The sequence below is a fragment of the Scyliorhinus canicula genome, chromosome 17 (genome assembly GCF_902713615.1).
Source record: "Scyliorhinus canicula chromosome 17, sScyCan1.1, whole genome shotgun sequence".
Taxonomy (NCBI): Eukaryota; Metazoa; Chordata; class Chondrichthyes; order Carcharhiniformes; family Scyliorhinidae; genus Scyliorhinus; species Scyliorhinus canicula.
In genome coordinates this window covers 108,678,899-108,694,399 of record NC_052162.1, presented here as the reverse complement: position 1 = coordinate 108,694,399, position 15,501 = coordinate 108,678,899, and the positions used below count along the sequence as shown (strand labels likewise).

General features: G+C 48.9%; 1 protein-coding gene across 2 annotated transcripts in view; it reads left to right on the top strand.

Annotated features, from left to right (window-relative positions):
* The window catches only part of LOC119951981, a 54,311-nt gene that overhangs the window by 14,825 nt on the left and 23,985 nt on the right, over positions 1 to 15,501 (top strand). For both annotated transcript variants that reach the window (XM_038775427.1, XM_038775426.1), the window contains exon 2: positions 7,130 to 7,215. In XM_038775427.1, coding sequence (XP_038631355.1) covers positions 7,210 to 7,215 — 6 coding nt within the window. In that variant the 5' untranslated portion in view covers positions 7,130 to 7,209. The remainder of the gene's footprint in view (positions 1 to 7,129; positions 7,216 to 15,501) is intronic.

Below are 15,501 nucleotides of genomic sequence, written 5' to 3'. Positions count from 1 at the left end.
AGAGGAGGAGGTGGTGGGTGTCTTGAAAAACATTAAGGAAAAACATCCCAAAGCCTGATGGGATCTACCCCAGAATACTGAGGGAGGCAAGGGAGGGTACAGGAATCTCTGTACCCTTACAAGCTACACGCGAGGTCCCAGATGACTGAAGAATAGCTGGTGTTGTTCCTTTGTTTAAGAAGGGTAGCAAGGATAATCCAGGAAATTAAAGGCTGGTGAGCATTACATCAGAGGTAGGGAAATTATTGGAAAGGATTCCTTAAAACAGGATTTACTCCCATTTGGAAGCAAGTGGAAGTATTAACGAGAGGCAGCAAGGTTTTGTGAAGGGGAGGCCGTGTCTCGCTAACTTTATCGAGTTATATGAGGAAGTGATGAAGATGATTAATGAAGGTAGGGCTATGGATGTTGTCTACATGGACTTCAGTAAGGCCTTTGACAAGGACTCTCATGGCAGACTGGTACAGAAGGTAAAGTCACATAGGATCAGAAGTGAGCTGGCAAGATGGATACAGACTTGCTCAGTCATAGAAGTCATAAGGTAGCAGTGGAGGGGTGCTTTTCCGAATGGAGGGCTGTGACTCGTGGTGTTCCAATGGGATCAGTGCTGGGACCTTTGCTGTTTGTAGTATATACAAATTATTTGGAAGAAAATGTAACTGGTCTGATTAGTCAGTTTGCGGATGACACAAAGGTTGGTGGAATAGCAGATAGCCATGAGGACTGTGAGAGGATACAGCAGGATATAGATTGGTTAGAGAATTGGGTGGAGAGATGTCAAATGGAGTTTAATCTGGACAAATGTGAGGTAATGCATTTTCGAAGGGCCAATACAAGTGGGAAATATACAGTAAATTTCAGAATCCTTAAGGATTCCAGGCAGAGGGATCTGGGTGTACAGGTCCACAGGTCACTGAAAGTGGAAAGCAGCTGGAGAAGGTAGTCAAGAAGGGATTCGGCATTCTTGCCTTCATTGGACAGGGCATTGAGCATAAAAATTGGCAAGTCATGCTGCAGCTGTATAGAACCTTAGTTTGGCCACACTTGGAATATAGTGTTCAATTCTTGTCACCACATTACAAGAAGGATGTGGAGGCTTTGGAGAGGATACAGATGTTGGCTGTTATAAAGAGAATTAGCTATGAGGAGCGGTTGAACAAACTCGGTTTGTTTTCACTGGAACGATGAAGGTTGAGGAACAACCTGATAGAGGTCTACAAAATGATTAGGGGCATGGACAGAGTGGATAGTCAGAAACTTTTTTCCCAGGGTGGAAGGTCTGAGGGGCAAAGTTTAGAGGAGGTGTGTGAGGGAAGCTTTTTTACACAAGTGCAAAAGGTATCAGGTTAGACGGGCAGCATGGTTGGGCCTCCAGTAGGATAAAATGACCATGAAAGCTGGAGTTTTATAAAAACTCAACTGGTTCACTAATATTTGCTGTAGACAAATTAACAGCGCAAATTGTTATACATTGATACGGTAGACATGGCTGCAGGCTGACCAAGGCTGGGAACTGAATTTCCAAACGTACCCAATATTTAGTAAGGATGGGAAAAATGAAAAGGAGGTGGGGCTGCATTATTAATTAATGATAAATAAAATTAGTGCAACATGAGAGAGGATATTGCCTCAGAAAATCTTGATGTAGAATAAGTCTGGGTGGAGCCAGAAAATAACAAAGTGAGAAAAACATTCCTGGGAGTTGTCTCCAGACCTCCAAACGCTACTGGTACATTAGGAAATGGGAATAAACAGGGAATTAGAGATGCATGTAACAAAAGGGGTTAATTTATAATCTTATTGTGAGGCATCCTTTAGGGAACAGTGACCATAACATGATTGAATTCTTCATCAGGATAGCAAGTGAAGATGTCTGATCTGAAATCAGGGTCTTCAATCTTAATAAAGGAAATTACAAAGATATGAGGTGTGAATAGGCAAGATAAACTGGAAAATTTCATTAAAAGACATGACGGTGGCTAGGCAATGGATAATATTTAAGGAACAAATGTATATTTTGCACCAGTTATACATTCCTTTCTTGCACAAAAACACAACATGAAATGTGGCCCAACATGGCTCACAAATAAATTAACAACAGTATTGAATCCATGAATGAATCATATAAAGTTGCTAGAAAAAGCAGCAAGCCTGAGGATTGGGAGCAGTTCAGGATTCAAAATAGAAGAGCAAAGTGATTGATTGAGAGAGGAAAAATAGGTTATGAGAGCAGTCTTGAAAATAACATAAAAGTGGACTGTAGTAGCTTAGAGAAGTATATAAAAAAGTAAAAGATTAGTGAAGACAAATGTAGGTCCCTTACAGTCCAAAACAGAATTTATAATAGAGATTAAGGAAATGGCAGAGCAACTAAACAACCACTTTAGTTCTGTCTTCATGGAGGATGACACAAGAAACTTACCAAAAATGCTAAGAAATCTAAGGCCTTGTGGGAGGAATTGAAGGAAGTTAATATTACTAGAAATAGTAATAGTGGACTGAAAGCTGATATACAACCAGGGACTGATAATCTACATCCCAGGGTACCAAAGGAGGCAGCTGCAGAAATATTGGATACATTGCTTGTCAGCTTCCAAAATTCTGTAGATTCTGGAAAGTCCCAGCAGATTGGAGGGTGGCAAGTGTAACCCTGCTCTTTACAAAAAGGAGGGAGGGAGAAAACAAGGAATTGCAGACCAGTGAGCCTGACTGGTAGTAGGGAAAATGCTAGAGCATATAGGATGTGAAAATAGACAAATAAGTAATTGGTCATAGTGTAGAACAAGGGCCAAACAAAGCAAATATGACATGAACAAGAGCGGCATAGCACATCGTGGATAGTGTCTTACTGGGAACAGATCAGTCTGAGGGAGAGTCGTTGAGGAGTCTAGTAGATGTGGGGAAGAAGCTGTTTCTATGTCTGGACATGTGGGTCTTCTGGCTGCTGTATTTTCTGTCTGATGGAAGGAATGGAAGAGGGCAAAGCCTAGGTGCGAGGGGTCTCTGACAATGCTGTCTGCCTTCCTGAGGCAGTGGGAGGTGTAGACAGAATCAATGGAAGAGTGGCAAGCCTGTGTAATGCGGTGGGCTGAGTTCACCACACTCTGCAGTTTCTTGCGATCTTGGGCCGAGCAGTTGCCATACCAAGATGTGATGCAGCCGAATAGGATATCTCTGTGGCACATCTGTAGACGTTTGTGGGAGTCAATGCAGACATGCTGAATTTATTTAGCTTCCGTAGGAAGTAGAGACTTTCTTGACTGTTGCATCAATGTGAGTGGAGCAGGATGGACTGTTGGTGATGGTGACCCCAAAGCTATCTACCATCTCCATTTCTGGGCCATTGATGTAGACGGGGGCATGTATCGTACTACCCTTCCTGATATCGATGATCAGATCCTTGGTTTTGCTGACATTTAGAGAGAAATTGTTTCCGGTACACCATGTAACCAAGTGATCTATCTCTTCTGTAGTCTGACTCGTCTTTGTTTGAGATATCACGCACCACAGTCGTATCATCCTGTAAACTTATAGATTGAATTGGGAGTAAAATCTTACCACTCAGTTGTATATGTATAGGGAGTACACCTGATGAAGGAGTTACGTTCCGAAAGCTAGGGATTCCAAATTAACCTGTTGGACTTTAACCTGGTGTTGTAAGACGTCTTACTGTAAGGAGTGCAGTAGAGGACTGAGCACACCTCCTTGCCGGGCCCCGGTGTTGAGGACTACTGTGGAGGAGGTACTTTTACCTATCCTGACAGATTGCCACCTGTTGGTGAGGAAGTCAAGGATCCAGCTGCACAGAGAGGGGTCAAGTCTAAGATTTAAGAGTTTGGTTATTCGTCTTGTCGGGATAATGGTGTTGAAGGTGGAGCTGTAGTCTCTGAACAGCAGTCTGATGTAAGTGTCCTTGTTGTCAAGGTGTTCGAGTGTTGATTGTAGGGCCAGAGAGATAGCATCTAATAATCATAATAATAATCTTTATTATTGTCACAAGTAGGCTTACATTAATACTGCAATGAATTCACTGTGAAAATCCCCTAGTTTCCACATTCCGGCACCTGTTCGGGTACACGGAGGGTGAATTCAGAATGTCCAATTCACGAAACAGCACGTCTTTCGGAATTTGTATGGGGAAACCGGAGCAGCCGGAGGAAATCCACGCAGACATGGGTGAACATGCAGACTCCGCACAGTCAGTGACCCAAGAGGGAATCAAACCTGGGGCCCTGGCACTGTGAAGCAACAGTGCTATTCACTGTCCTACCATGCCACATCTGCTGTAGACCAGTTGTGGTGATAGGCGAACTGCAATGGATTAAGACCATCTGGGAGGCTGGAGTTCTGTCGGATGACTAGCCGCTTGAAGCATTTCACGATAACAAATGTCAGGGCCATCGGTCGGTAATTGTTGATGCACGCTACCTTGTTCTTCTTTTGTACTGGTATTATGGTGGTCTTCTTGAAGGAGGTGGGAACCTCGGAGTGGAGAAGTGAGGTGTTGAAGATGTCTGCGAATACACTCGCAAACTGGTCTGCGCAGGATCTGAGAACTCGCCCCAGGGACTCCATTTGAAGGCAGCTCTTACCTCTGAGGCTGTAATAGTGGGTATGAGGGTCCAGGGCTGTTGGCCAAGTGGCATTGATGTATTTGCTGACTGTTTCAAGTGGGCATAGAACTTGTTCAGTTCATCGGGGAGGGATGCTCCAGCACCAGTGATTCTGCCTGGCCTTGCTTTGTAGCCTGTTATCTTGTGTAAGCCCTGCCATAAATGTTGTGGGTTTGTGTCGTTGGCCTGCGACTCTAGTTTGGTCTGGTATGGCCTTTGGCGTTCCTGATTGCTTTACATACGTCATATCTGGATTTCTTATATAGATCAGGGTTGTCAGACTTGAACGCCTCCATCCGGGACTTCATCAGGGAGTGAACCTGTCGGTTAAGCCAGGGTTTCCGATTAGGGAAGACCCGTATTGTCTTCTTTGGTACACAGTCCTTGACACACTTACTGAAGAAGTCTGTGATGGTGGTTGAGTTCTCGTCCAGGTTAGCTTCCGCTGCCTTGAATATGGACCAGTCCATAGACTCTAAGCAGTCACGGAGGACATCCTCTGGTGCCTCGGACTAGCACTGCACTTTTAGGGAAAGGATTTTGGTAAAATCCCACAAAACAGCTTTGTGTGCAAAATTAAAGCTCATGGGATTGGGGATAAAATATCTGGAGTACCGTGTGCACTTTTGGAATGCTTATCTAGGAAGGGGTATACTTGCCAAAGAGGGGATGCAGCGATGGTTCACCAGACTGATTCCTGACATGGGGAGAGAGCACAGGAGTATGGTGTTGAGATAGAGAATTAGCCATGGACATACTGAATGCAAAGTAGGCTCGAAGGGCTGATGGCCTACTCCTCCTATTTTCTATATTTCAGTGTTTCTATTGGAATGGATTGAGAATTTGCAAGGAAACAGAGTGTCGGGTCTTTTTTTGACATGGCAGACTGAGACTAGTGGGGTCCTGCAGGAACCCCACTTGGATTCTTGGGCCCCAGCTCGTCACAATATGCATCAATAGTTTAGATGACGTGGGCGGCATGGTGTTTCATAGATTTCATAGAATTTACAGTGCAGAAGGAGGCCATTCAGCCCATCAAGTCTGCACCAGCTCTTTGAAAGAGCACCCTACCCAAGCCCACACTTCCACCCTATCGCCATAACCCAGTAACCCCACCCAACACTAAGGGCAATTTTGAACACTAAGGGCAATTTAGAATGGCCAATCCACCTAACCTGCACATATTTGGACTGTGGGAGGAAACCGGAGCACCCGGAGGAAACCCACGCACACACGGGGAGAACGGGCAGACTCCGCACAGACAGTGACCCAAGCCTGGAATCGAACCTGGTACCCTGGAGCTGTGAAGCAATTGTGCTAACCACTAGGTTACCATGCTGTTGCAGTGATTAGCACTGCTGCCTCACACTGCTGAGGACCCGGGTTCGATCCTGGCTCTGGGTCACTGTCCATTGGAGTTTGCTCATTCTCCCAGTGTTTGCATGGGTCTCACCCCCACAACCTAAAAGACGTGCAGGGTAGGTAAACTGGCCATACTAAATTGCCCTTCAATTGGGGGGAAAAAGAATTGGGTACTTTAAATTTATAGGCAAAAAAAATAGTTTGGATGAGGGAGCTGAAAGTAATATTTCCAAGTTTGAAGATGACATGAAACGTGGTGAAAATGTGAGTAGCAAAGAGGATTTGAAAAAGCTTCAAGGCAATTTAGACAGGGTGAGTGAGTGGGCAAATACACAGCAGATGCAGTATAATGTGGATAAATATGAAGTTATCCACTCCGGATGGAGAAACAGAATAGCAGAGTATTCTCCAAATGGTGATAGATTGGGAAATGTTGATGTACCAAGGGACTTAGATGCCCCAGTATACCAGTCACTTAAAGCAAGCAAGCAAGTACAGCAAATAGTTAGGAAGACAAATGATATGTTGGCTTTGTTGAAAAAGAATTTAAATACAGGAGCAAGATGTCTTACTCCAGCTATACAGGGCCTTGGTGAGACCATACCTGGAGTACTGTCTGCAATTTTTGGCTCCTTACCTAAGAAAGGAGGATATATTCCATCGTTGGAATGCAAGGGAGGTTCACCAGACTGATTCCTGGTATGGCAGGATTGTCATCTGAGGGGAGATTGGGTTGATTGGTCCTGTATTCACAGGAATTTTTAAAAATGTGAGGGGATCTAATTGAAACATATAAAATTCTGACAGGACTGGACAAACCGGATGAAGACATGTTGTTTCCTCTGGCTGGAGGTCAAGAACAAAGGATCAGGATATGGGGTTGACCATTTAGGACTGAGATGCGGAGAAATTTCTTCAGTCAGAGGGTCGTTAACCTGTGGAATTCTCTGCCACAGAAGACTGTGGAGGTCAAGTCACTGAATATATTTAAGGAGGAAATAGATGGATTTCTAGACTCTAAAGGCATCAAGGGTATGGGGAGGCCGGGAGTATGGTGTTGAGATAGTGGGCCAGCCATGATCATAATGAATGATAAAGCAGGCTCGAAGGGCTAAATGGCCTATTCCTGATCCTTGTTTCTATGTTTCTTTCAGGGAAGGAAAACTATCACCCGGTCAGGGCCGACACAATACTCTGACCTCTGTGGTAGAGGGAGAGGTGGAAGCATCAGGCGATGGAAGTAGGGATTTTAATATCCAGGTTCCCCTCCATGTCACTGTCCTGACATGCGATTCTGATGAAGGGAAATAAGGTTGTTTAAAATATTGGGAATGTTGTAGCCATTGTCTTCAGACCCCGCTACAAACACCACTCCCTAAACACCAAGTCCATTGCTCTCCCCGGAAACTGTGTTTCCATAAGGCCATCAGAAATAGCACCAGAAGTAGGCCATTCAGCCCTATGAACTTGCTCTGCCATTTTGTAAGATCATGACTGCTCTAACATTCGCTAACTCTACTTCCCTGCATTATCTCCATAACCCTTAATTCCCTGACTGAATAAAAACCTATCCTTCTCAGCCTTGAAAATGTTCAAGCACTTGGCCTCCACAGCTTCTTGGGGTAAAGAATTCCAAAGATTCACCATTCCTAAAGTAAAGAAATTCATCCTCATCTCCGTCTTAAGGATTGTTTCAGTCCCCAGTACCAACTCTATTCCTTTGCCACTGACTCCATCCCTCACTCGGTATGTGTTTGGTTGAACCAGACTGTTCACAACCATGGTGTCACATTTCACCTCAGCTGAGTTTCTAACCACAAATCCATCTCCAAGACTGCCCATTTCCACCTCAGTAACTTCACTGAACTTTCCTTTTTATACATTTAGAGCACCCAATTAATTTTTTCCAATTAAGGGGCAATTTAGCATGGCCAATCCACCTACCCTTTGGGTTGTGGGGGTGAAACCCAAGCAAACACGGGGAGGGTAACTTCGCTCAACTTTACCCCTGGCTGGGCGGCACACGGCACAGTGGTTAGCACTGGGACTACGGCGCTGAGGACCTGGGTTCGAATCTCGGTCCTGGGTCACTGTCCGTGTGGAGTTTGCACATTCTCCCCGTGTCTGCATGGGTTTCACCCCCACAATCCAGAGATGTGCAGGTTAGGTGGATAGGCCACGCTAAATTGCCCCTTAATTGGAAAAAAAATAATTGGGTACTCTAAATGGAAAAAGAAATTTACCACTGGCTCAGTTCATGTTTCTGAAACTCACATCCATACCGTTGCGACCTCAGAATTTGACTATTCTAACACTCCCCTTGCTGGCCTCCCACATTCAACCAGCCAGGAAATTGTGGGGTTTTGTATTCACACATGGGATGTGGGCATCACTGGCAAGACCGACATTTGTTGTTGCTAATTCCTTGAAAACAGTTAAGAGTTAATCACATTGCTGTGGGTCTGGGGTGATGTGTGCGTCAGAGCAGGTCAGGATGAGAGATTTCCTTCCCGAAAGGAAATTAGTGAACCAGAGAGGTTTTAATGAAAATTTATGACAGTTCCATGACTACCATTTTTATTTGTTTTCTAAAGATTTAGAGTACCCAATTAATTTTTTCCAATTAAGGGGCAATTTAGCGTGGCCAATCCACCTACCCTGCACATCTTTGGGTTGTGGGGGTGAGACTCACGCAGACAGGGGGAGAATTTGCAAACTCCACATGGACAGTGACCCAGAGCCAGGATCGAACCTGGGACCTCGGCGCTGTGAGGCTGCAGAGCTAACCAACTGCGCCACGGTGCTGCCCCTTGACTACCATTTCTGAGACAAGCTTGCAATTTATCAATGAATCCACCAGTAACCATAGTGGAATTTGATCCCAAGTTTCCAGGTCATTTATCGAACTCTTTGTTACCTCACATCTGAGTCCCACTCACTCAACCGTCACCCTGCCCTCACTGACCTAAACAGGGTCCTGGTTAAACTGCAACATCATTTAAAATTCTCATCCTTCTTCTCAAATCGTTTCATGACATTGCTCTTCATATTTCCAGTCACACAGATGTTGGAATATTTTTCCACAGACACACTTACATTCAGATTTTGGTGAATCAAGTGATTCTGTCAGGTTAATATCTGATGTTTGGCCTGAGATTTCTGCCTATAAATCCTGATCTTGAAATATCCTGTAAAAACGAATCACTGTCCAGAACAGAAATAAAAAAAGCAAAGATTTCTGTTGCTTTTTTTGTGTGTGTGTAAACTCTCCCCTTCTAATCTCCTGTAAAAGGAGTTTCCAAAATCCATCAGTGTCAGTCCAGGATGAAACAATGGCTGGGATTCTCCGAGCCTCCATGCCGCAATCCCACTCGTGCAGGGGCGGAGAATGGGGCTTCAGACCCGCGATCGGGTCCGACGCCTTGGCGCGATTCTCTGGGGACTGGAGAATCGCCGCCAATCGCGTGTGTGCGGTTGATGCGGCGCTGGTCGGGGGCTATTGAAAGAGGCACCCCCGCGGCGAACCACCGCCAGCAACTTTTCATTGAAACTGCTGTGTGTTTGTGCATAACTTAATTCCCTCTGTGTTTCAATCCACTGAAGCTGTGATTTATTTATTTATTTTAAACATAATTTTTATTGAAAAATTTTGAATTTATACAATAACGCACCATAGTAAAATACCAAAAATAACAATAATATTAACAATCATAAACATTCGCCCCACCCCCATGCACAACATAGCATTTTAACAACAACGCAAATTAACACAATATAAAGTTACAGAATAGAAACTACAATAAGGAACACCCCCCCGCCACCCGTTGCTGCTGCTATTGACCAAGATACCTATCTTTGCGCCAGGGAGTCCAGAAAAGGCTGCCATCGTTTATAAAACCCTTGTATTGATCCTCTCAGGGCAAATTTGACCCTTTCCAGTTTTATAAATCCCGCCATGTCACTGATCCAGGTCTCCACACTTGGGGGCCTTGCATCCTTCCACTGTAGCAGAATCCTTCGATGGGCTACTAGGGACGCAAAGGCCAGGACACTGGCCTCTTTTGCCTCCTGCACTCCCGGCTCTACCGCAACTCCAAAAATTGCGAGTCCCCACCCTGGTTTGACCCTGGATCCAACCACCCTCGACACCGTCCCCGCCACCCCCTTCCAGAATTCTTCCAGTGCTGGGCATGCCCAGAACATATGGGCGTGGTTCGCTGGACTCCCCGAACATCTGGTGCACCTATCCTCACACCCAAAGAACCTACTCAACCTAGTCCCGGACATGTGGGCCCGGTGCAGCACCTTAAATTGGATGAGACTAAGCCTCGCACATGAGGAGGAAGAGTTGACTCTCTCCAAGGCATCCGCCCAAGTCCCGTCCTCTATCTGCTCCCCGAGTTCCTCCTCCCATTTAGCCTTCAGCTCCTCCACTGACGACTCCTCCACCTCCTGCATTACCTTATAGATGTCAGACACCTTCCCCTCTCTGACCCACACCCCCGAAAGCACTCTGTCCGTCGTCCCCTGCGAGGGCAGCAAAGGGAATCCCTCTACCTGTCGCCTAGCAAACGCCTTTACCTGCAAGTATCTGAACATGTTCCCTTGGGGAAGGCCAAATTTATCTTCCAGTTCCCCCAGGCCCGCAAACCTCCCGCCAATAAACAGGTCCCTCAATTTGCTGATGCCCGCCCTTTGCCACCCCCGAAATCCCCCATCCTTGTTCCCCGGGATGAACCGATGGTTGCCACCCAGTGGAGCCTCCATCGAGCCCCCTGTTTCCCCCCTATGCCGCCTCCACTGTCCCCAGATTCTTAGGGTCGCCGCCACCACCGGGCTCGTGGTAAACCTCTTAGGGGAGAGCGGCAACAGCGCCGTTACCATGGCACCCAGGCTCGTACCTCTACATGACGCCATCTCCATTCTTTTCCACGCCGCCCCTCCCCCCTCCATCACCCATTTACGCACCATTGACACATTGGCCGCCCAATAGTACCCCAGAAGGTTGGGCAGCGCCAGCCCGCCTCTATCCCTCCCTCGCTCCAGGAACACCCTCTTCACTCTCGGAGTCCCATGCGCCCACACAAAGCTCAGAATACTGCTAGTCACTCTCCTAAAGAAGGCCCTGGGGATAAAGATGGGCAGGCACTGAAAGAGGAACAAGAACCTCGGAAGCACCGTCATTTTGACGGACTGTATCCTCCCCGCCAACGATAATGGCAGCATGTCCCACCTCTTGAACTCCTCCTCCATCTGATCTACAAGTCTGGTGAAATTATGCTTGTGAAGAGTCCCCCAGTCCCTGGCCACCTACACCCCCAGGTACCTAAAGCTCTCCCCTGCCCGCCTAAGCGGGAGCCTACCAATTCCTTCCTCCTGGTCTCCAGGGTGCACCACAAACACCTCACTCTTGCCTAAATTTAATTTATAACCTGAAAAGGTCCCAAACTCAGCTAGCAACTCCATCACCCCCGGCATCCCTCCCACCGGGTCCGCCACATACAGTAACAGGTCATCGGCATATAACGACACCCTATGTTCCTCTCCACCTCGCACCAAGCCTCTCCACCTCTCTGAATCCCTCAACGCCATCGCCAGTGGCTCGATTGCCAGAGCAAACAACAAGGGGGACAGGGGGCAACCCTGCCTGGTCCCTCGGTAAAGCCGGAAGTACTCCGACCTCCTCCTATTCGTGGCCACGCACACCATCGGGGCCTCATATAGCAGCCTTACCCATCTAATGAACCCTTCACCAAATCCAAACCTCCCCAACACCTCCCATAAGTACCCCCACTCCACTCTATCGAAGGCCTTCTCTGCATCCAGCGCCACCACTATCTCTGCCTCCCCCTCAATCGCCGGGATCATGATGACATTCAACAATCTCCGCACATTCGTGTCCAGCTGCCTTCCCTTCACAAAACCTGTCTGGTCCTCGTGCACAACCCCTGGCACACAGTCCTCTATCCTGGTGGCCAGGATTTTTGCCAGCACCTTAGCATCCACGTTGAGGAGAGATATGGGCCTGTATGAACCACACTGCTGGGGGTCCTTGTCCCTCTTTAAAATTAACGAGATCAGCGCCCGCGACATCGTCGGGGGCAAAGTCCCCCCTTCCCACGCTTCGTTGAGTGTCCGCACCAGCAAAGGGCCCACTAGGTCCACAAACTTTTTATAAAATTCCACCGGGAACCCATCCGGCCCTGGTGCCTTCCCTGACTGCATCTGCCCGATCCCCTCCATCCTCCAGCTCAATCGGCGCACCCAACCCCTCCACCTTCTCCTCCTGCACCTTCGGGAAAGAAAGCCCGCCAAGGAACCTCTCCATTCCCCTCCACTCCCCCGTTGGCTCCGACCGGTACAGTTCCCCGTAAAAGTCCTTGAAGACCTCATTCACCTCTACCCCCTTCCGCACCACATTCCCACTCTTGTCTCTCACTCCAGCAATTTCCTTAGCCGCATCCCGCTTGCGGAGCTGATGAGCCAGCATCCTACTCGCCTTTTCACCATGTTCGTACACTGCCCCTTGTGCCTTCCTCCACTGTGCCTCCTCCTTTCTAGTGGTCAGCAAATCAAATTTAGCCTGCAGGCTGCGCCTCTCCCCCAACAGTCCCTCCTCTGGTGCCTCTGCATACCTCCTGTCCACCTCCAGCATCTTTCCCACCAGTCTATCCCTCTCACTCCTCTCGCTCCTCTCCCTGTGTGCCCGGATGGATATCAGCTCCCCACGAATCACTGCCTTCAGGGCTTCCCAGACCATCCCCACCTGAACCTCCCCCGTATCATTCACCTCGAGGTACCCCTCAATACTTGCCCGGACCCTCCTACACACCTCCTCCTCCGCCAACAACCCCACATCCAACCGCCACAACGGACGTTGGTCTCGCACCTCTCCCATCTCCAACTCTATCCAATGCGGAGCGTGGTCGGAGATTGCAATGGCCGAATATTCGGCCTCCTCCACTCTCAGAATCAGTCCCCTACTCACCACGAAGAAATCTATCCGAGAGTAGACCCTATGTACGTGGGAGAAGAAAGAGTACTCGCGTGCCCTCGGCCTCACAAACCTCCATAGATCCACCCCACCCATCTGGTCCATAAACCCCCCCAGTACCCTGGCCGCCGCCGGCCTCCTACCCGTCCTAGAGTTGGACCGATCCAGTGAAGGATCCAACACTGAGTCCCCCCCCCCATGATCAGACCTCCCGCCTCCAGATCCGGGACCCGTCCCAACATACGCCTCATAAAGCCCGCATCGTCCCAATTTGGGGCATACACACTAGCCAGTACCACCTTCTCTCCTTGTAGCCTGCCCCTAACCATGACATACCTACCCCCCTTATCCGCCACCACCTCCAATGTCTCAAACAACACATTTTTCCCCACCAGAATCGCCACTCCCCGGTTCTTCACATCCAACCCAGAGTGGAAAACCTGCCCCACCCATCCCTTCCTCAGGTGGACCTGGTCCGCCACCTTCAGGTGGGTCTCCTGAAGCATTGCCACATCTGCCTTTAGCCCCTTCAGATGAGGCAGTACCCTCGACCGCTTCACTGGCCCATTCAACCCTCTCGCATTCCAGGTGACCAACCGGATCAGAGGGCGTCCCGCCCCCCTCCCATGTCGACTAGCCATAGCCCGTCAACTGCCCGCCCCAGGCCAGCACCCCCTGCCCGACCCAGTTCCCACGGCGACAACACCTCACCTCTGTCCCCCCAGCCCCCACCAGCTCCTTCCTGACCCTACCAGCAGCAACCCGGTATTCCCCTTTCCCCCCCTCCCTTCCCCCCCCAGGCTAGGAACCCTCCTAGCCGCAAACCGTCCTCCATTGTACTTCCGTGCTAACTTCTGCTGACCCCGGAAACTCCCGCCAATAACCCGACCCCTCCCAAAGTGGGATCATCCCCCAATCTATCCCTCCTCCAGGCACCGCTCCAGCGCGGGGAAGAACCCGCCTCCCCCGTCACAGTCTCCGCCCCCCCCCCCCCCCCCCCCCCCCCCAGCCCCGCAGCACAGGAAACCAGAGGAAAGTCCATGCTTTCGCACTGCCCCACCACACCCTTCTGACGCAGCTCCCAAAAACCAGCCCCACTCCATACCCCCAACCCGACATAGAATACAACAAACCCCCCCGACCCTCCCCGCAAGATACACAACTCGAACAGTGCCCCACAGCAAAAAAAAACATAGCAGAACAACACCCCCGTAAATAACCATATCAAAATTGTAAAAGTACAAAAAAAAAGGAGAACACAGCAACAGCAGAATCCAGCACTAAAATATTACAACCGACCCCGCAACCCCCAACCCCTAGTTCAAGTCCAGTTTCTCCGTCCGCACGAAGGCCCACGCCTCCTCCGGGGAATCGAAATAATAGTGCCGGTCCGAATAAGTTACCCACAGGCGCAGGCTGCAACATTCCGAACTTTATCTTTTGCCTGTAAAGCACCTCCTTCGTCCGATTAAATCCGGACCGCCGCTTAGCCACCTCCGCACTCCAATCCTGGTAGATCCGTACTACCCCATTCTCCCACTTGCTGCTCTTCACCTTCTTGGCCCAACGCAGCACACACTCCCGATCACTGAACCGGTGGAACCTCACCAGCACCGCACGCAGGGGTTCATTTTCCTTAGGCCTCCTGGCCAGCACCCTGTGCGCTCCCTCCAGCTCCAAGGGCAGATGGAAGGACCCGGCCCCCACTAGCGAGTTCAGCATTATAGCCACGTAGTTTGTCAGGTCCGAACCCTCCAGCCCCTCCGCAAGGCCCAAGATCCGCAGATTTTTCCGCCTCATGCGGTGATCAAGCTCCTCGAAGCGTTCCTGCCCTTCTTGTGGAGTGCCTCATGCCCCTCCACCTTACTCACGAGGACCACGGCCTCCTCCTCTCGTTCAGTGGCCTGTGTCTGCAACTCCTTGATGGCAGCACCCTGGGTGGTCTGAATCTCTGACAGCCTTCTGTTTGTTTCCTGCAGAGAGCTCAGCACCTCAGCTTTGAAGTCTGTGAAGCAGCGCATGAGAGCAGCTAGTTGCTTTTGGGCCCACAGCCTATACTCCTCTGGAGCTCTGCCAGCGGCCATCTTAGATCCCTTCCCCAGTTTTTTTCTGGGGAGCTGCTGCTGCTTTTTCCCCCTTTCCACTCCGAGTTCGAGTCATGAACTGTGGGGAAAGTCGTTCAGCACACCTTCCCCCACCGGGAGACGTCGAAAAATTTCCGTTTTGGGCTCTAAAAAGAGCCTAAAAGTCCGTTTAAACTGGGAGCTCCCAAATGTGTGGCTTCCTACGTCATCACAGCCACTGGAAGTCGAAGCTGTGATTTATGAGGGACATGTTTGTTGGTGCAGTCGAAGCAACAATACATCAGAACATTTTAAAACTGAGCCTGCGTACACACAAACCTGCTCAGAATCGCAGAATTAGAATGACAACTTGCTATGGGGCTGACAGTGGTTAACATTGACTGCTTTCGCAATAAGAACGATCTGGAACGCAGGATATAGGGAGAGACGTTGGAGACCATTATTCACA